Source organism: Pteronotus mesoamericanus, unplaced genomic scaffold (genome assembly GCF_021234165.1).
Source record: "Pteronotus mesoamericanus isolate MK-2021 breed Mesoamerican mustached bat unplaced genomic scaffold, CSHL_Meso_final contig_48, whole genome shotgun sequence".
Taxonomy (NCBI): Eukaryota; Metazoa; Chordata; class Mammalia; order Chiroptera; family Mormoopidae; genus Pteronotus; species Pteronotus mesoamericanus.
In genome coordinates this window covers 4,113,699-4,136,674 of record NW_026555180.1, presented here as the reverse complement: position 1 = coordinate 4,136,674, position 22,976 = coordinate 4,113,699, and the positions used below count along the sequence as shown (strand labels likewise).

Genomic DNA, 22,976 nt, shown 5'->3' with positions numbered 1-22,976 from the left:
GCTTCAGTTGTGCATGTACCTACCTCCCCCTTTATTGTTTTATTCCTTCTCACCCCGTAGCCTGAGCAAGTGGACCAGGGAGATTGAAAAGCCAATCATTCCTCCCTGTTTGGGTAAGGAAGGGTTGTTAATCCCTTTTGCAGGCAATGCTGAGATCCTCTGGAGTGTGTGAAGCTGTAGCTTCCTGACTAAGCAAGCAGGCTTATGTTCCTTCATTGGTTATGCTTCAGAATGCCTGATTCCCTTGGTTTCATTCTTTTATTAATAACTAGCTGACTACCTGTGGTAATAACCTGGCATCGTATGCTTCAGTACCATCCTACCCCGTATTAAGTTTGACTAAGGGGCCTTCACTGTTGTGTTTTCTATAGGCATTAGATGGCTTTATCATCGCTGTGACAACAGATGGCAGTATCCTGTATGTTTCTGACAGTATTACACCTCTCCTTGGGCACTTGCCGGTGAGTTTCCACTTCTCTGGGGGCCTTTGCCAGTACACATTCTCATTTTTCCTTGGGAACCATCCAGAACTATGGTCAGAGAGATACAGGTATGAGATGGTCTGTGTGTGAGAAGGATTCAGGAGTTCCCTTGACAAGACCCAGGCCAAGGTCCCAAGGGCCTTCCAGAGGAGGGGAAGGTGCAGATGTGTCATCCTGGAACAAGAAAGGTGCTATGATCTTGGCATGGCCCAACCTGGAATGGTGGACATGGTGCAGGTTTCCCTCTGTGCCCCAGAAGCCACCAAGGAGCCATGGCCTGAAAAGAGCATCACAGCACAGTTAGCAGAGCTCAGAGCCTCTGCAAAGGCTGACAGATGTCCTCCTGCAAAGGGAAACTTCAACACCTGGGTCTATGCACCAGAGAGCTGCAGACAGAACATGGTTTGGAGATCACTAGGACATAACTGAGATTGCAAGCAGGTACTGACACTAGTGGTGAGGGTTCAACAACAGGCTGATCCTGGGGGGACTGAAATACTCTGGGAAGATGATGTTGGCCCCGGAAAGTTTTGGGGAACAAGGAGGGTTTGGGCAGCCAAGAAAATAGGGCAAGCTCTGCTCTTCCCATGAGAGCCAGGCTGAGACTAGAAGGCAGATGTGTGCAGTACATTCAAAGGCCCTCAGAAATGTTCCACCCTCCCCCCTTTTCTGCCTTCTTTCCCTGTGTTTCTCCATTCCTTCTCTCTCTTCCTCCCTCCTCTCTAATACTTCCTCCTCTCAAATGAGCCTTGCTGACCCTCTGGTAACCCACCCTCCAACAGGATGAGCATCTGGCTCATGAAGAGTCCACTTTTGAGGGTCCCTAATAGGCATCTGGCTAGCCTTTCATTTCCTTCCACACCATTATTTATTCCTACAGAGCCTGGCCTTGAACAACAGCTCTATCAGGAGTATTCTGTGGGACTTGGGATAAACCTTCCTTTCTTCTTTCTCAAAAGCCCTGCTAAACTGATTACTCCCAGCACACCTGCAGGAAGGCTGCTAGTTCCTGTACCTAGGGACTCCTGGCCAGCAAGGTGTGGGAGGACTGGTTGCCTCTCCTTAGCCACACCTGCCCCATAACTGCAGGGGCTTTACCTGTGAGCAGCTTGCCTCCCTCAGGGTCATGACCCAGTATGCTGATTGCCCAGTAATCCACATCATCCTGGGTCATATTCTTCCACAGAAGGCACACCCCCCCCCCATAATTTCCATACATGATGCTGTGTGGAGAGCAAAGCCACCATCCACATTTATCCTTTGTCAGTCACTGCGTTTTAGCCCGGAAAAGCATTTTTTTACTCTGCTACATAGATGCCTTTACATTTTGCTATAATCCATCTGACCTCTACGTTTCAGCCCATTTTCTGCACCATTTTCAGGGTGTGTTAGGCCGGGGTGGGGGTACTTCTCTCCTCTCTCAGAGAGGCTGACTCTCACTTTGCCCTAAGGAATTAAGAGCGCAGTTTCATCTTGATTCTAGTCTCAGGCTAGAAGAATAGTGATGAGTTCAATCAAGGTGAGGAATACAGAAGTGACCCTACTCAATATGCCAGCTTCTTTGGGCTGATCTGACAGTTGCTGAGGAAAAAGAGGAAATGGGTACCCCTGAGAAGAGGGTTTGCATTTGTGAGTGGACAGGATTGGGCAATGATGGGCACAGATTGAAAACAATGAGATATCATCTCCTTGGTGAGCAGGAAGTGGGTGCAGGAGCGCAGAGCTGTTGGGTGAACAGGATTCACACTCCTCTGCTTTCTGCTTTTGTAATTATCTGATGAGCCAATTGCTATACATAGCAGAGGGGACTTAAAATTCCTGACTATAAAAAATAAGTCAGGAATTCTTCTAATTTGAAATTATGGAGCTATTTAGGACCGCATTTGTAAGTTGTTTCCTCTAGCTCTGGAAGGGCCAGAAATGACCCTGACTCTAATTTATCAATGCTTAGTAAATGTCTATATATAAAACCACAGCCAGAAACACACCGAGTTGGCCCTCAAGGTCCCCACTGGAGGTGAGCCTGGGCTGGACAATCCCCAAATTTAATTTCTGTTTACTTGTAGCTTATATTATCCAGTTTTCACCAAGATTGGATTTTATTTCTCCCTTTTGCTTGGGATTCACTTGCATCCTTTGATAGTGGGTGGACTAGGGTGATTAAGGATGGAAACTTCCCTGGTGCCAATCAGCATAAAGCCAATTGAGCAGGTGAGCTGGTCTGGAAGTAATACCTCTATTAACTCCACATTACAGGGAGGAAACCCAATGTGGCCCTGTTGGTGAAGAACAGAGACGGGTTTAATATAGGCACAACTGACTGCAAAGCCCAAGGCCTTTATCATCTGCTTTGCGTCTTTGTGATGCCAAGGACTTGGGTTGCCATTTAGAAATTCTGCTTTTGGTTCAGTTCACTTTTATCGAGACTTATTTATTACTCAGCATAGGCTCAGAACACCCAGGACATGTCCACAGATGATCAGTGATTCAAAAGACCCATACAAGATTATTTTTCCTTAAGAGTTTGCAATTTTATGAAGAGATTTTGACTGTTAAGCCATTAGAGGCTTAATTAGAGGAAAAATAGCTTACATTTATTGAGCACTTACTATGTACTGTGATGTTAAGTCCTCACTTAACATCATCAATAGGTCTTTGAAAACTGTGACTTTAAGCTAAACAACATATAACAAAACCAACTTTACCATAGACTAATTAATATAAACAAATTTAAGTTCCTGTGGCATATTTCTAGTCACAAAAACATTGCTAAACTTCTAAATAAAGACCCACAATACTGGGTCTTTATTAAACATTGAAATAAATATGAGCTATGTATACACGGAAGAAAGATTAATAAAAACAAGAAAGGTCATTATTTTCCAACCAGCTAATTCCAGTTTAGGGCCATGGTGGCTGGAGCCCACCCTGGACAGGATGCCCCTCTGTCACAGGGCCACCCACGCAACACACCCCACTCACTCAGTCTGAGAAAATGTAGACATGACAATTAATGTCACATGCACACCTTTGGAATGTGGGAGGAACCCGGAGTCCCTGAAGAAAACCCACACAGACATGGGGAGATACATGCACACTTCACACCAACAATGATGTCATAACAAAACATTATAATGAAATGACCTTGAAAGGATATTAACCAAGGACCTGCTAATTACTTAAAGATGTTATGCCATGTATAATGTGTTATTAAACATTTTCATGTTCCTTGAGGAATTACTTAGGTGGATGGTTGTGTGGTGTTATTTGAGGACATGCTATATTGCCTTTGCCTAACTTGACGTAAATTGAATCACAAAATATATCTTTTTTTGAACTTCTTTTGCTCAACGTTGTTGTGAGATTCACCCACCTCCCACTCTAGTGGGAGCTGTCACCCATTTGCTGTCATTACTGCATAGTGTTCCATCATAGGAATGTGTGCAGTTCTCTGCCCATCTTGGTTTGAAACTGAGAAAGTGATTCTGAGAATATTCTCAGAAATTTCCTAAGGAAGGTTTGCAAGCCTCCCTTAAACAGGAGGGTGTGGGCGCCTTTACCCTTATGAATAACTCCAGATGGTCTGCAGCTTATACCGGTTTACCAGTTTACAGAAGGAGGACAGGTGTGCCACAGCAGCAGGACTTGGTGTTGTCAGACCTGCTAGTTCTCATCAGTCTAGTGTGTGAAAGTGTCTTCTGGAGGTTTAATTTGCTTTTCTTTCAGTTATTAATGAGGTTAAATGTCTTTGTACATGCTTGTAGCCATTTGAATTTCCTCTTTTATGGAGTGCTTGTTCTGGTATTTTGCCATTTTCCTATTTGATTGTCTGGGTTTTTTTCTTATGATTTGTAAGTATTCTTTCCATGTTTTCAACACTAGTCTTGAAACTGGTGAGATCGATAGCTGTTTATTAGTCGCATGTATTCACAGCCAGGGGAGGAGGATGCAGAACCACCTGGGCTGCACTCTAGAACAGAGTACCCCAGCAGGAGCTGTGAGAGGCAAACTGTGCACAAGATGGTGCAGTGCGGTGCCCTCTGGGGTGAGATTGGCTTGTTTGAATAATTCTGTGTGCTGGCAGGGGACTAAACCTGCCCCTCAGGGATAAGCCTGAGGCACTCTTGGTCCCTTTGAAAAGAGGGTTGTTCAGCTGGGGACTTTATCCCCAGGGACTGAGTGCAGAGAGAAGCTTCATTCTAGGCCAGTCAAGGCCCTCCCAATTTGCCAAATGGTAAGGCAGCATATAACATTGAACCTTAATTTTAGACTTTACACCACAGGTATGTACATCCTAAATATCTTAACTCATTTTGTGGCTTTCTGTTCACCTTCTTGTTAGGCTCTTTTAATGAACAGAGATTCTTGATAGTTTGTATTTTTCATATCTTAATTAATTTTTCACTACACAGTCAAAGTTATTCTCTATACAGTCTTCTGAAAGGTTTATTGTTTGGCCATCAGTTTTACTCTGAATCTAAATGGAAGGAAAGCATATCAAATACACCTTCCTGGACCCTGAGGGAGACCAAGGCACTGCCTGACTCCCTGAGGAATGAGCCCATTCCTGCCTCTTCTCACTAGGAGGCTTCTCCAGGATTTCTCCTCATCACCCCTTCTGACTGTGGCCAACGCACATCTCCAGCCAGAACTGGTGGAGCTCTTGGAGGCATTCCTAAACTAAATGTTCATCCAGCCCACTCCCAGCTCAGCAAGCCAGCTTCCTGTGCTGCCTGCACAGGTTCACTTAATCCTGCTAGGTGCGATGGAACTGATGCTACTGGGTCACAGAGGGAAGGAATCTGCTTCCTCTCTCCGAGCGCTTTCATTTGGTCCCCAAGCTCTCAGGGTGCCTCAACAGAAAACACAGAAGATGTGCAATTTGGAATTTGGGGAGGGCATTTTAAGTGAAACTCAGAGAAGGGATGGATTGTTGATAAAATAACCACAGACATATCAGTAAATTGCGTTAGAGACCCTCCCTCCTCTGACAGGTAAATGATGTTTCAAACAATGTAACCCAGCTATGAAGATGGATCACAGATGGTGTATTCCCTCCCTTGTCTCTATAATTCCTATTATTTTAATGAATAGAGCTCAGCTTATTCAAGGGAGAATTCAATTGCAGGTATAATTTACTCTTCTGCAAGCACTAGGGTTTAAATTTTCAAATTATCATTATGTGTTGGTTTTCAACACATAGAAACGGCATTATAGTAATATCATAACAAATATACATAAGAAGCTGTGCACCCTTTCCATGTTTTAACACAACCCCCTAAAGCCCCCATCCCCGTAGCCCACCTTCCCCCACCTCCATTCAGTGTCCTTTCATTCTGTGCAGAACCTCTGGCCTGAGGTGCCCCACAGTCCTCTGACCTGACAGGGAGCCCACAACCCTGCTTTCTGCCATACCCATCCTCAGGAAAAGTGGGGATCTGACTGACTAGCCCTTGAAGAAAAGACCCTGGAGTACTTTAGTTACTATTTTCAAGTATCTGAAATGTCTTTAAAGAAGAAAGACTACTGTTACCTGTAAGCATTAGTCATCCTATAAACTAAAGGGAATGAGCTTTAAAAAAAAATCAAGAACATAAGAAGAAACTTGGTCAAAGCCAGAATGAGAAAATGATAGGACAACCAGTGAGGGGAGCCTTTGTCCACAGTTTTTGGCAGAGTCTTTGTCCACGGAGATCAAAAACGGGAACATCCAAGCTATGGTCCAGGAGCCACCACAGTCCCTCTTCTCCTTCCTCCTGTCTTCCATCAGCCACCAAACAATGTCCACCTGCCTCACAACTCTTGAATACTGGCTGCAAAAGCAGGGACTTGCCTGCATTGCTATGTGTCTGCCCAGTGCCTACAGCATTGGCTGGCACATGGTGGCCCTGAGTCAGTATGGACTGAATTATGTTGCGGAATGAACTGTTATTTGACTCTGTCTCTTCTTCTCCATCTTCCCTTCCTGTGCCTTTGCAGGCTCTGACCATCTCTAGCCTGGTTTCCTGTGCTCCCTTCCTCTTCAGATCCCTGGAGGGACTCTTTAAAATGGAAGTCCTGTCCTGCACTCCCTACTGCTAGGTCCCTCATGGTCCTTCTGGCACACAGGATTGCCCCCAACTCCTTTGAGGCCTTCTGTCCACTGGCCCTACTTCCCTGTGCAGCCTTCTCCCCCTTGTTCTGCTCCCTCCCCTGAGGTGCTGTCCAGGCTCCCATCTCCATGCTCTGTGCCTACTGTACCCCTTCCTGGAGCACTTCAGCTGCCTGGAAGAGACAGTCTTGTCCCCCAGGTCCTGCTTCAGACCTTCTCCCTGTGGGAGCTGTTCCCTGGAGACTCTTCTGCCCTTCATTTTTTATTCAAACCAGCAGATACAATGTTTTCTGGATGCCTCTCTGAACTTCTGTCATAGTGCTTGCCATGCCACTCTGTCAGAACATCAACACATTTTACTGAAAGCCAAGCACCATTTGATAACTGGATACAAGGGTGAAGGAGGTTCTCAGGGCCCCTGGAGCTCCCTCTGTAGTGAGGCAGGCAGTGAGCATGTGTCAACACATGAATGAACAGGACAACATCGAGTCATTTTGTAAATGGTCATTAAATATGTAATCAGACCTAGCATTTACTGAATGTTTGGTGTGTGCCCTTTTATCAGCAACATCCTCAAGTCAGCTCATTTCTTTCTTTTTAAAATTTTTTTATTGTTGTTCAATTACAGTTGTCCCTATTTTCCCCCCATTACTTTCTCCTGCCCTATGCATCCTCCACATCCCACATTCAATCCTCCCCATACTGTTGTCTTTGTCCATGGGTCCTTATACATGTTCCTTGACTTGACCCTTCCCCTTGTGATCCCCCTCCCCCTGCCCCTCTGGTCACTGTCAGTTTGTTCTTTATTTCCATGTCTCTGGTTTGATTATACTTGCTTGTTTGTTTTGTTGATTATGTTCCACTTACAGGTGAGATCATATGGTGTTTGTCTTTCACCACCTGCCTTATTTCACTTAGCATAATGTTCTCCAGTTCCATCCATGCTATTCTGAAGGGTAGAAATTCCATCTTCCTTCCTGCTGCATAGTATTCCATTCTGTAAATGTACCACAGGTTTTTTATCCATTCATTTGCTGATGGGCACTTAGGCTGTTTCCAGCACTTGCCTATTGTAAATAACTCTGCTATGAACACTGAGGTACATAGGTTCTTTTGAATTGGTGTTTCAGGATTCTTAGGGTATAGTCCCAGAACAGGAATTGCTAGGTCAAAAGACAATTCAATTTTTAGTTTCTTGAGGAAATTCCAAACTGTGTTCCACCATGGCTACAGCAGTCCACATTCACACCAACAGTGTCCTAGGGTTCCCTATTCTCCACAACCTCAACAGCACTTGTTGTTTCTTGATTTATTTATGATAGCCATTCTGACCGGTGTGAAGTGGTATCTCTTTGTGATTTTAGTTTGCATCTCTCTCACGAAGAGTTATGTTGAGCATCCTTTCCTGTGTTTTAGCCATGTGTATGTCCTCCTTGGAGAAGTATCTGTTCAGGTCCTTTTCCCTGAAGGCAATTTTCTAATTACATTGTTTGTCTTCCTGGTGTGGAGTTGTGTGAGTTCTTTATATATTTTGGAGATCAAACCCTTGCCCGAGTTATCCTTGGCAAATATGTTTTCCCATGTGGCTGGTTCCCTTTTCATTTTGCTGATGTTTTCTTTAGCCATGTAGAAGCTTTTTAATTTGATGTAGTCCAATTTGTTTATTCTTTCCTTTATATCCCTTGCTCTAGGGGACGTATCAGTGAAAATATTGGTGTGTGGAATATCTGAAATTTTCTTGTCTATGTCCTCCACAAGAATTTTATGGTGTCACAACCTATATTTAAGTATTTTATCCCTATTGAGTTTTTTTTTGTTTATGGTGTTAAATTGGTGGTTTAATTTCATTTTCTTGCATGTAGCTGCCCAGCTCTCCCAACACCATTTGCTGAAGAGGCTATTTTTATTCCATTTTATGCTCCTGCCCCCTTTGTTGAATATTAATATACCATAGAGAAATGGGTTTATTTCTGGGCTCTCTATTATGGTCCATTTATCTTTGTGTCTGTTCTTATGGCAGTACCAGACTGTTTTGATTACAATGGCCTTGTAATAGAGTTTGAGGTCCAGTATTACGATCCTTCCTACTTTATTCTTCCTCAGGATTGCTGCAGCTATGCTGGGTCATTTATGGTTCCATATAAAGTTTTGAAATGTTTGTTCTATGTCATGAAATATGTCATTGCTGTTTTGATAGTGATTTCATTGATTCTATAAATTGATTTGGGAAGTACGGACATTTTGATAATGTTAATTCTTCCAATCCATGAGCATGTTATGTGCTTCCATTTATTTGTGTCTTCCTTAATTTCTTTCTTCAGTGTTGTGTAGTTTTCTAAGTATAGAGCTGTTACCTCCTCGGTTAAGTTTATTCCTAGGTACTTTATTTTTCTTGTTGCTAGAGCAAATGGGATTTTTTCCCCTGATTTCTGATTATGATATTTTCTTGTTGGTATAGAAAAATGCTTTTGGTTTCTCAGTGTTGACTTTGTATCCCACTATTCTGCCAGATTTATTTATTAGGTTGAGTAGGATTTTTGTAGACTCCATAGGGTTTTCTATGCACACTATCACGTCTTCTGTAAATAGAGAAAGCTTTACTTCCTCCTTTCTCCAATTTGGATGCCTTTTATTTCTTTTTCTTGTCTGATTGCTGTGGCTAGAACTTCCAATGCTATGTTGAATTGAAGTGGTGAAAGTGGACAACCTTGTTTTTTTCATGATCTTAGTGGGAAAGCTTTTCATTTTTTCCTGTTGAGTATGATATTGGCTGTAGGGTTCTCATAAATGGCTTCATTATGGTGAGGTATGCTCTCTCTACACCCACTTTGCTGAATGTTTATGTCATGAATAGGTGCTGTACCTTATCAAATGCTTTTTCTGCATCTATTGATATGATCATATGATTTTTGTCTTTCCCTTTGTTTATGTGATGTATTACATTTATTAATTTGCAAATATTGTACCATCCTTGCATCCCTGGGATGAATCTCACTTGACCATGGTGGATGATATTTTTAATGTATTGCTGGATGAAGTTTGCCAATATTTTGCTGAGGATTTTAACGTCTATGTTCATCAGCGATATTGGCCTGTAGTTTTCTTTCTTGGTTGTGTTTTTATCTGGTTTTGGGATTAGGATGATGCTGGCCTCATAAAAAGAGTTGGGGAGTCTTCTGTCTTCTTGGATTTTTTAGAATAATCTGAGAAGGATAGAGATCAGCTCTTCCTTAAATGTTTTGTAAAACTCTCCTGTGAAACCATTTAGTCAAGGTTTTTTGTGTGCTCGGAGTTTTTTTTATTACTGCTTCAATTTCACCAGCTGTTATCTGTCTGTTCAGGCTTTCTGCTCTTCTTGATTCAGTTTTGGAGGGTTATGTGTTTCTAGAAGTTTGTCCATTTTACCCAGGTTTTCAAATTTGTTGGTATATAGTTGTTTGTAGTAATTTCTTACAATCCTTTGTATTTCTGTGGTATCAGTTGTAATTTCTCCTCTTTCATTTCTGATTTTATTTATTTGGGTCCTCTCTCTTTTTTTCTTGATGAGTCTGGTTAAAGGCTTGACAATTTGTTTTATCTTTTGAGAGAACCAATTCCTAGATTTATTGATCCTTTGAATTGTTATTTTTTCCTCTGTCATTTAATTCTGCTCTGATCTTGATTATTCCCTTCCTTCCACTCGCTCTGGGCTTTGTTCATTGTTGTCCCCTTACTTCTTATTGAATTTCATGTCAGCTCATTTCATGTCAGCTTCCTTATCTTGTAGAAGAGCTAAGTGCAGCTTTGAGGGGGCAGAGCCTGTCTTCTAATCCAACCTCTTGGCTGTCATCTGCATTGCTACAATGAGGCCAGTCCCTCACAGGTCTTCCCATTTAGACAAAGACAGCTGACAATTGCAGGATCGGCTAGCAAATGTAGTAGGTGGGTGCAAAAGGTAGAGAAGCCAGGGTGAGGGCACCATTCTAAATGAGGGGTCCTTCTCAGAGGACATGAATTCAAAGCAGGGACCTGAGGGGTACACAGGAGTTAGCTGAACAAGAAGAGAAGGTGAAGAGCATTCCAACCAGGAGGTACAGTCTGCAGGAAGGCCCTGACAGAAGAGCAAACCTGACAAACTACAGAAAAGGAAGGTATGGCAGGCAGAAGTGCCACAGCAGAGCAGATAGTTGGCAGGTGTGGGGGCCCTACAGTGAATTGAGATAGTTGGGCTTCATCCCAGGAACAACTGGAAGCCAATGGATGGTTTTAAGCATGTTGGTTACTAGGTCTGCTACAGGCTCCTTTTGGAAAACAAATTGGACAAGGACAGAATTTGGAGTGGGAAGACCAGCTTGGCCACTTCTTTCCCCAGACAAACAATGCTGGTGGTCTGGACTAGAACAGAGGCCATCTGTTTGGAAAGGTGAGGGGATCTAAGAAAATTGGAGGGAAGAAATTCTCACAGGACTTGGACCTTGTCTGGATATGAAGATGAGGTTGGGAGAGAAGAAGTATGGGTGCAAAAGAATGATGATATTGGGGATCTGTGTGAGTCTTTAGTCCCCAGAGGGTATCTGAGGGGCAGTTGCCTAGATACACACATTTACAAGTGTATACAGATCATGTTTGAAGCTGCAAGAGCAGGTGAGTTTCCTGAGGGAGTCCAAGAAAATGATATATACATACCTGTCCTCTTTATCCACTGGCAGTTTCCACCTGCACTATCCAACATGGGAGCCATAGCCAAGTGTGTCTATTTACATTTCTATTCAAATAATTAAAATTAAATACAATTAAATAATCAGCCTTCAGTCATACCAGCCACATTTCAAGTGCTCAGTAGCCATGTGGCTGGTGGCTGCCATAATGGACAGCACAGATATGGATCATTTCCCTCATCACAGACAGTTCTATTGGTCAGTGCTATCGAGACTTGATATTGTATTTATTTTGTATCTACAGTGCTCAGGTACTTAGAAGAAAAAGTGCAATTCTTTCAACTATAGGCATTTAAGAAGTAAACAGGCATAAAAGTCAGAAAAGGAACCCCATTGAGTTTTCCAAACCCTTCTAATGAGTGATTGACCTTGCACTGGTTCTCCATTCTACCCACACTGCCCATGCTGCCGTGGCCAGAAGGTAGGATGTGAGCAGATGGAACTCCTCAAGCAAGAGGATGACTCTGCATGTTTGTCTGACTTAATTCTTTCTTCTTGCCTGGCCTCATGGGCAATAGCACATGTGCATTTGAGCAAGTAAAATTTAGGTTACAATTCAAAATTATAGAGTGATAAATTAAAGGTCTTCATCAAAAATCAGATATTGAAGTTTTCATTTCCAATAATAGTTCTGAATTGTCATGAATTTTTAGTGTTTGTTTTTGCTTTTGTTTTCCATCTTCATTGTGTGTATACCTTAGTTTTTTATTTTATTTTTCAGTCAGATGTCACCGATCAGAATTTGTTAAACTTCCTTCCAGAACAAGAGCATTCAGAAGTTTATAAGATGCTCTCTTCCCATGTGCTTGTGACAGATTGTCCCTCCCCAGGGTACTTAAAACGTAAGTTTAACTTCACCAGTTCTACCATATATAGATAAAAATTTTAGTTTTGAAAAGGAGTTAGAATAAATTAAGAAGGAAGGACTAATTTTAGAATAATTTTTCTTGTGACTCAGAACATTTCCAAGATCCTCAGAGGTATATTTTAAGTTTAAAGCTAAAACTGAAGTTTGTAATATGTAAGACATTTAACTCTTATGTAGAAAATTTGAAAGCATAGAGCTTAAGAATAATAATTTGTTTTACATGTAATGCAAGAGATTTTTCACATAACTGTCTTTTACTAATAAACAGTGCAAAAATCAGTTAACAATCTGCTTATTTTGGAGGACAATATAATGCTAGATTTGTATGATACCAAATAACCAACCTAAAACTCAGTAAATACGTCAAAAATCCAAGTTTTTCTCCCTAGATTGTCATTGAATAATTTATATACATTATATATTTGCAATTTTTATGGAGTTTCTAATTTTTTGTCAAAATTGGCAACCTGACTAAAAGGCTGGCCTTGGTATCTGCTGAACCATGTGTCCCTTAATGAAGAAGATTCATTGATGGAGGTAGCGAAGCTGCCTTGTGCTTATTCAAACCTTAGTCCATTTTCCATGAAGAATTTATCCTATTGTGGGACTGGCAAGATGGTGGAGGAGTGAATGGAAGTCAAACTGACCTCCTCCCAGGACCAATCTGGAATTACAACTAAATTGCAGAGAAATCACCTGGAACAAACAACTGAACAATAGTGAGAGAGAAGCCTTATAACCTTGGACAGATAGAAGAACCAATGTTAGCACAACCTGACTGGTGAGCGCAGTAGAGACTCGAGAAGGCAGGCTGGGCGCCCTCTGGCAACAGCGCAAGAGGAATATTTAAATGGTTAGTTGGATCCCCCTGAGAAGAATGTGGTCTAAACCATAAGCGGGGATCCCCAGCCTATAACCCCAAAGCCCAAAAAGTACATAGATGACAGCCATCTGTGATAAACAGCAAGGTTTCTTTCTGCTAGAGACGGGCAGCGGAAATGCAAAGAGCCATTTAAAGGGCCAACACATAAATTTTTATTTGCAGCCAATTACCCTGGTCTCCGGCAAAGGCTTGGGCAGAGCGGGCTAGAGACACTGAGGAGAAACTGGGGAAGGAGGCTTTAGGGGGAGAACTGAGAGAGTAGCTGGCGGGATCCTGGTGTTGACTCCTTCCCCATATAGCAGCAGCCACCTGGCTCAGGCAGACGAGTCCCCTGAGCAGCAGCAGCTGGAGAGGACCCAATAACCCTGCCCACAGGAGGGACTCTACCCCACCTTGTGTTGCCTAAGCCTGACTGCTGCGTGCAGAGTGACTAGATTAACAACCGGAGGAGACATCCACAGACAGTAGATTTGTGGAAATCTTGAACAGACTGCCCAAGGTCAGACAGGGTAAACATCTGACATCATCAGAGGCAGATCCAGAAAGAAAAAACAGTGGTCTCCTACCATAGAAGTTCACACCACAAAGTCAGAAAATCAAGTCAGATCAATTTAAGAAGCAGAAGCAAAGGAGAAGTGCCTCACAAATAATGGGAAGACAAAGAAACACCCCCTAATCAAAAGGAAAGGAGGAATCTCCAGAAAGAAAACTCAATGAAATAGATGCAAGTAAACTATTAGATACTGAGTTGAAAACAATGGTTCTAAGGAAGCTCAATGAACTCAATGAGCTCAGAGAATTACCAAAAACTACAGAGAGACTACAAGGAATTTACTGCAAACTATATGAACATGAAAAAACATATAGAAACTATAAATAAGAGACAAGAGGAAGTGAAGAATACAATTTCTGTTTGGAAAGTCCAGTAGAAGGAATCAAAAGCAGACTAGATGAAGCAGAGGAATGAATCAGTGAGCTGGAAAACAAGGTAGAAAAAAGCTCCCAGAAAGAGCAAGAAAATGAAAAAAGACTCAAAAAGAAAAAAGAGACATTTAGGGAAATGCAGGACAACATGAAACATAATAATATCAATATAATTGGGATACCAGAGGGAGAGGAAGGGGAGGAAGGATTAGAGACCCTGTTTGAAAAAGTAATGCTGGAAAATTCTCTAATTTGAAGAAAGAAAAAGTCACACAAGTCCAAAAAGGACAGAGGGTTCCATTCAAGAGGAACCCAATGAGGCCACTCCAAGACATATCATAAATAAAGTGGCAAATGTCAAAGACAAACAGGGAATCCTAAAGACAGAAGGAGAGAAACAGGTAGTATCATACAAGGTAGCCCCTATACAACTAGCAGCTGACTTCTCAACAGAAACACTACAAGCCAGAAGGGAATGGCAAGAAATATTCCAAGTAATAAAAAGCAAAGGACTGCAACCAAGACCACTCTGCCCAGAAAGGCTTTCAATTAAAATGGAAGGTGAAAGAAGGAGTTTCCCAGACAAAAGAAGGCTAAAAGAATACACCTCCACGAAACCAGCACTGCAAGATATGGTAAAGAGACTGCTTTAAGAAGATGAAGAAAATGAGTGAGAAAGAGAGGAACACAGGTAAAAAGATGAAAAATAAGTACCTATCAATAATAACTTTAAATGTAACTGGATTAAATGCTCCAATCATAAGATATAGTGTAGCTGACTGGATAAGAAACATTGACCCACACATATACTGCCTACAAGAGACCCACCTCAGAACAAAGGACCTACACAGGCTAAAATAGAAGGGATGGAAAAAAATTCCAAGCAAATGGACCGGGAAAAAAAGCAGAGGTAGCAACACTTATATCACACAAAATAGATTTCAAAACAAAGGCCATTTAAAGAGACACAGAAAGATACTTCATAATATTCAAAGGAAGAATCCATCAAAAGACATATAAACATTGTAAACTTATCTACATCCAACATACGAGCACCCAAATATAGAAGGAAAATCTTGGAGGACTTCAAGAAAGATATAGATAACAACACACTGATAGTAGGGGATTTTAACACCCCACTGTCAACAATGGATAGATCTTTCAAACAAAACATGAACAAGAATATTGTGGAACTGAAAGACTCATTAGATCACATGGACTTAACTGATATATATATATAGCACCTTTCATCCCAAACAAGCAAAATACACATTCTTTTCCAATGCACATGGAATATTTTAAAAATTACACAACATGTTAGGACACAAAACAAGCCTCAAGAAATTCAAGAACTTTAAAATCATAGCAAGCATTTTCTTGAAACACAAGGGCTTGAAACAAGAAACCAACCTCAAGGAAAAAACTCAAAAATATTCAAACTCATGGAGAGTGAATGCCATGCTATTAAACAATGAATTGGTTGATAAGGAGATCAAAAAAGAAATCAAAAAGTTTTTGGAAACAAATGAAAATGAACACATGACAGTCCAAAAACTATGGGACACAATGAAGGCAGTCCTGAGAGGGAAGTTCATAGTAATACAGGCCTACCTAAAAATGATAAAATAGTCAAATAAATGACCTAACCCTACATCTTCAAGAACTGGAGAAACAACAAGAAAGAAATCCCAGAGCAAGTAGAAGGAAGGAAATAATCAAGATCAGAGCATAATTGAATGACATAGAAACTAAAAGAACAATTTCAAGATCAACAAATCCAGGAGCTGGTTCTTTGAATAGATACACAATATCAACAAGCCTTTAAGCAGATTCATCAAGGAAAAAAAGGGAGAGGACCCAAATAAATAATATCAGATATGAACGAGGAGAAATTACAACTGATACCACAGAAATAGAGGATTTTAAGAAATTACTGTAAACAACTATATACCAAGAAATTTGAAAACCTTGATGAAATGGACAAATTTCTAGAAAAATGTAATCCTCCATCACTGAATGAAGAAGCAGAAAACCTGAACAGACTGATAACAGCTGGTGAAATTGAAGCAGTGAATTAAAAATTCCCCGCACACATTAACCCTGGACCATACAGTTTCACAGGAGAATTTTACAAAATACTTAAGGAAGAGCTAACCACTGTCTTTCTCAGACTATTCCTAAAAATCCAAGAAGATGGAAGACTCCCCAACTCTTTTTATGAGGCCAGCATCATCCTAATCCCAAAACCAGATAAAGACAAAACAGAGAAAGAAATCTACTGTCCAATATTACTGATGAACATAGATGTTAAAATCCTCAACAAAATATTGGCAAACCTCATCCAAGAAAACATTAAAAATATCATCCACCATGATCATGTGAGATTCATCCCAGGGATGCAAGGATGGTACAATATTTGCAAATCAATAAATGTAATACAACACATAAACAAAGGGAAAGACAAAAATCACATGATCATATCAATAGATGCAGAAAAAGCATTTGATAAGGTACAGCACCTATTTATGACATAAACACTCAGCAAAGTGTTGGGTGTAGAGAGAGCATACCTGAACATAATGAAGGCCATATATTGTCATTGTTTACAAGTGCCATTATACTCTCTATACACAGAAACCCTGTAGACTCCACCAAAAAGCTACTCACCCTAACAGGTGAATTTGGGGAAATACTGGGATACAAAGTCAATATTCAGAAATTGATGGCATTTTTGTTCACTAACAATGAATTATCAGAATCAGAAATCAGGAAGATATCATGTTTGCTCTAACAACAAGAAAAATAAAGTACCTAGGAATAAACTTAACCAAGGAAGTAAAAAACCTATACTCAGAAAACTATACAACACTGAATAAAGAAATTAAGGAAGACACAAATAAATGAAAGCATATTCTGTGTTCATTGATTTGAACAATTAACATCATCAAAATGTCCATACTACCCAAAACAATTTATAGATTAAGCAAAATCTTTATTAAAATACTATTGACATATTTCACAGATATAGAACAAACATTTCAAAACATTATACAGAAACATGAAAAACGCTGAATAGCTGCAGCAATTTTGAGAAAGAAAGCCAAAGTAGAAGGGATCACAATACCTGACATGAAAGTATGTTACAAGTCCACTATAATCAAAAGAGTCTGGTACTTGCATAAGAACAGACATAGTTCAATGGACCAAAATAGAGAGAGCAGAAATAAACCCATGTCTCTATGGTCAATTAATATTCGACAAAGGGGGGCAGAAGCATAAAATGTAGTAAAAATAGCCTCTTCAACAAATGGTGTTGAGAGATCTGGATAGCAACATGCAACAACAACAACAACAACAAAAATTCGACCACCAACTTACACCATACACAAAAAAAAAACTCAAAATGGATAAAAGACTTAAATATAAGTCACAACACCATTAAAGTCCTAGAGGAGAACATAGGCAGGAAAATCTCAGATATTCCATGCAGCAATATTTTCACCAGTATGTCCCCTAGAGCAAGAGACATAAAGGAAAAAATAAACAAATGGGACTTCATCAAAATAAGAAAATTCCACACGGCTAAAGAAAACATCATCAAAATGAAAAGGGAACCAACCATATGGGAAAATATATTTGCCAATGATACTTCTGACAAGGGTTTGAGATCCAAAATTTATGAAGAACTCACACAACCCTACTGCAGGAAGACAAACAATCCAATTAAAAAATGGGCAAAAGACCTGAACAGACACTTCTCCAAGGAGGACATACATAGGGCCCAGAGACATACGAAAGGATGCTCAGCTTCACTGTCCATCACTGAGATGCAAATTAAAGCCATAGTGAGATACCACTTCACACTGGTCAGAATGGCCATCATAAACAAATCAAAAAACAACAAGTGCTGCTGTGGTTGTGGAGAAATGGGAACCCTAGTCCTCTGTTGCTGAGAATGAAGAATGATGCAGCCACTGTGGAAAACTGTTTGGAATTTCCTCAAATAGCTAAAAATGGAAATGCCTTTTGACACAGCAATGCTACTGCTGGGATTATACCCTAAGAGTCCCAAACACCGATTCAAAAAAACCTATGCACCCCCAACGTGCACAGGAGCACAATTTACAATTGCTAAGTGCTGGAGGCAACCCAATTGCCCATCAATAAATGAGTGGATCAAAAAACTATGGTATATTTGCACAATAGAATACTACATAGCAGAAAGAAAGACCTACTATCCTTCACAACAGCATGGATGGAACCAGAAAGCATTATGCTAAGTAAAATAAGGCAGGTGATAAAAGACAAACACCATATGATCTCACCTATAAGTGGAACCTAATCAACAAAACAAACAAGCAAGAAAAATATAACCAGCAACACTGAATAAAAAAACAAACAACAGTGATGAGAGGGAAGGAGAGAGGCGGGTAATAGGGAAAAGAAGGGGAAGGGTCAATTCGAGGAACATGTATAAAGGCCCCATGTACAAAGTCAAAGTGGGGAAAGATTGAGGGTTGGAGGTGGGGGTGCAGGGGACAGGATGAAGTGGTGGTGGGAAAATGAAGACCAATATATTTGAACAATAAAAAAGGAAAAAGTATAAATAGGTAGTACAAAATAGCCATGGGGATGTAAAGTACAGTTTAGGAAATGGAGTAGCCAAAAAACTTATATGCATGACCCATGAACATGAACAATAGTGATGGGGGTTTGCCTGAGTGAGTGGGGGTGCTGGATGGAGGGATGAAAAGTGGGAAAATTTGGGACAACTGTAATAGCATAATTAATAAAATATAAATAGAAAAAAGAATATCCTATTGTTCATCTGATTTTACTTCAAAGAAAAACAAAAAAGATTAAATTATATGCAGCAGCTCTACATGAGCTGTATTATTTTAATATACCACATGAAAATAGCAGGCACTAATCAATGCCATCATAACCAACGACGGACACCTGTGAGCAAATGAAGATTAATTGGGTCCAAGTATGGAATGCAAAAATATCTGTAAACTATGGAGCGGGGAGGCCTATGGTTCAAAGGTTATAAAACCATGTCCAAAAGTCAGTCACAAAGAGAAAAATACTCTTGCCATGTGAGTTTCACAAGGATATGACTTGTTTAGTCTATGGTATATAATGCTTATGTTCTCTTTCTCTCCCTCCTCCCTTAATGACACAGCTGACAACGATTTAGAGTTTTATTGCCATCTTCTCAGAGGCAGCTTGAACCCAAAGGAATTTCCAACTTATGAATACATAAAATTTGTAGGAAATTTTCACTCCTACAACAATGGTAAGCTTTAATTGTCATGTAATCACACCAGTGTCTTTTATCATCTAAACACGCTCATGGGGACATAAGAATGGTGGGGGGAGGAGGCAAGAGAATCTGTGCTTTGCATGTTTACATTTGGATTTTTTGTTCCCAGGCTACGTTTGTTGTTTGGTTTTTTTTTTTGTGCTTGTAAATGTTACCTCCTGTTTGAGAGGAACACACTCCCATACCTGTTTATGTCAGTGTGCAAAGTCCCACTGAAATGTACATTATTCATTTATTTACTTGGAGGCTGATGAAATAGTTCTACTGTGAGAAATAATTTACAGTTAATATAGAAGAGGCTTGGCCTACACACAGTCAAACAGGGCTTCATTGTGACATGATGATCCATAACCTTGCTTTCTAAAATTTAATCTCCCTTCTTACTGTGAGTATATTCTAATAACTCTGGTCCATAGTCCTTGTGTTCATCTACATTGGGTGTATTACCAAGCAGGATAAATCAAGTGCTAAAGCTGCCCTTGTTGAAATTACCCAGACAAATAATTGTGCAAGCTCTGACTGCATCTCTAAACCAGACTTAGACACTCAGTTTTACTTTTGACCCCTGCAAAATGGGAATGCAGACCAGATGCCAGAAACTCAGACACACATCCCACCACACAACTCCACTCTGGAGACTAGCACAGGTGGACCTGCCTTTTGTTTGTCTCGTACCCTGAAACTGAATGAATAAAAAATAACTTTGAAAGATCTAGCATTTCATAGAACAGCAGAAATGAGAAAAAGGAAGTGTTGACGGAATGGTAGAAAGAAAGAAGTGAGAAGGAAGAAATACCAAAGGGAAACATACAGAAATATGAGCCTCAGAAATGAGAGGGTGGGTGGGCAGGTGGAAGGCATGAGGTAGTTGATGGCAGTGCTCACTTCTGCTGCTTGATTACTGTTGTTTAAGTCTGGGTCCACTGTCAGGTTCAATTATCCCAATCAAATTAGTCCCAAAGTTTCCATGAAAACCCTCCAAAGTAATGGCACTGAGTCCTACTGCTGAGGCAAACCAAAGGTTTTCCTCCAGCTTTGGAGGACCCTTTGCAGTATGATAGTTGCATAAAATACACTTGCTTTGTTTAAAACATTCTAACTAGATACTAAGCAGCATGATCCTGCCGAAGCGATTTCTGGGCCCAGCATTCTGCACTTGTGCCCGGATGATAGGCTCCATGGCCAGCTTGGGACCCTTCTGGAACCTGTTCATACAGGACTTGGTATGCCTGAGTGGTTAGAAGTGGTGGAAGGTCATCTTCCCCAAGCAGGTCCCTAAATCTGAGCAAAACAGATGAAACCAAGGCCTGACCATGCTAAACTGACTCATCTAAAGGCTCTTCCAAACCTCCTTAGATAAACGTCCAGAGACCTATACCAGCAAAGTAAGTGGGAGCTTGTTGAGCTACCAGTTAAAGAGGGTGAACTCATAGAAAACCCAACATGACGCCAGCCTGGTGCAGCAGGTAATAGGGTGAGGCAGCTTTTGAAAATGGAGGTTCTTGGGTGTTGTTGAAAGATTCCAGCTCGGAAGATCTGCAGGTGAGGCTGGGATTACGTAGTTAGAAAAAAACCATGGGGTCATGGATATGGAGAAACACTGCCCTATTCTAACACCGAATGCCATTCCACAGGAATTTTTGTAACATTCCTCTTGCTCATGGTACTCTTTCCAAACAGCCTTATCCTTGAGTTAAAATAAGCCATGATTTGGAATTTGCTTGAAGCATGTGCTGTGGCCATAAATAATGCCAGCTTCTGGGAGAGCAGCATATCCCAAATAGCTGCCTGGAAAGAAGGGAGAGGGTGCTGCTCCCATGTGTACCCATGACAGCAGTGCACACTCTTAATTAAAGAAACCGACCCATGATTGGCTGGTGAGAAGCAGTTATGTCCTTTGTAAATTTCCATTCCCACAACTCTCTTTAAGATGCTGCTTAATATCACTTTGAACCTGTCATTTATCACGTTTCAGAGGGTTTCAAGGAAATAGGCAGGCTTCATTGTGAATACCTGGGATTTTTTTTTTTTATTATTAACTAACAAGGCTTTATTTCCACTTCAGTTGAGACAATGTTTGCTTACCTGAAAGAATGTGTGTAAATTCTGTGTGATTCTTTTTTTTTCTTTTTGCGGGATGGGGGGAGACCATTATTGCTATAAACACAAAGCATTGCAACTGGAAAATTTTAAATCAAGAATATGAAGTAACTTTCCAGAGACTATTGAACAAACCAAAGTTAAAAGGGGCTTTCTTGAGACAAGACTCTCCCAATGTAATTGTGGAAACATGAAATATAATTCTGACTTGGATTGCAATAGATAGGAAAAAGCATCAGAAAGACAAATGAATAGCTAACATGGAGCCCTATGAAATCACCAACAATCAACCATTTTTAACCTATAAAATATGGTTTAATATAATATAAAAAATAATTCAAATTTGATTTTGTAGGTTTACTTCTCAATAAACATTGAACAGTTAGTTTAAAAAATATTACATCTTATGGCAATTTCTTTAGTACCAGGCCATGGGCTCAGTCTTTGCCTTGATCATCTCATTGAATCCTCACAAGAACCTTATGAGATGATACTATTGGCATTATCTCATATTAGCAGTAGAGGAAATTGATGCATAAGAAAGTGAAGTCAAAGGTGCACAAGTGGGAAGGGGGGGGTACCCACATTCATACCCATTCTAACTTTGAATTCATGCTCAGCCCCAGTACTTTCCAGCTTTCCACAAACCTGTGTTGAAATTATATATCCAGATGCAGAGCATAAGCCTGTCCCTTCCCTGGCATTGGTATGTAATGTCTATATCTGTGTACATCAGATATCCGGCACCCACATACCAAGCTGTTTTAAGCATATCCACAATTTGTTTTCAATCAAATATGATAAGACATGCAGACATGGCAATGATTGTCGTGAAGGAAGAGGTCTATGTACACAGATCCAGTGGGCACAGCACATCACACACGGCCACATAAGGAAGCACCAGCATAGTGAGGAGAAGTAGGAGAAATACAGACAAAGAGCCTCTATTGTGGTTTCTGCTGGAAAGCACAGGCAAGGCAGAGTCAGCAGGTTTAGGATTGGCTCATGTGCATAATTTCAGGGCTTTGTGCTATAGAGGCTGCCCCTAGCAGTCTGGTCCTGGCCAGAGTGGAGTAATCACTCTAGGGTGGGGGGATAGTTTGAGAGCCAGAAGCGGTGGGGCAGGCTTAGGCTCTGCATTGGTTACTTTCCATATGAAAGATACACTGGAAGGTGAGTTGTTTGCTATCCCTAGGAACTGGCTGACCCTGAGAGGAGCAGTCTCTTCAGGGTCAGCAAGGCCCCAAATGTGAAAGCCCCAAATACAGAACTAAAAATCATTGTTATTACACAAGCCACCCCATGTAACTTCCCCAAGTTCCCAGGTATGGCAGAAGTTTAAAAACAATCTGCAAAGTATGAAGAAAAATGACCATGGACATTAGTTTTATTTAAATAGACTACATGCTCACATCTCAAATAACTATGTAGGAAACCCTAATTTGATCCAATATCATGAAAAATCTTTCATTTCTGTAGAGCTGTTTAGTTTATGCAGTGTTACATGGTGCATTCTTACTTGATGCCTGTCAAAAAGATATGAGGCTATCATTTTTATAGAAAATGGCATGGCAAGGACAGCAGCCTTTAATCTGTGGATTGCAC

The 22,976-nt window shown here is 40.7% G+C and overlaps 1 protein-coding gene across 1 annotated transcript in view; it reads left to right on the top strand.

The window, feature by feature from the left end:
- The window catches only part of NPAS2 (neuronal PAS domain protein 2), a 179,676-nt gene that overhangs the window by 114,381 nt on the left and 42,319 nt on the right, over positions 1-22,976 (top strand). Inside the window, exons 5-7 of the mRNA XM_054578030.1 lie at positions 372-461; positions 11,992-12,112; positions 19,131-19,244. Of these exons, the coding sequence (XP_054434005.1) occupies positions 372-461; positions 11,992-12,112; positions 19,131-19,244 (325 nt within the window). The remainder of the gene's footprint in view (positions 1-371; positions 462-11,991; positions 12,113-19,130; positions 19,245-22,976) is intronic.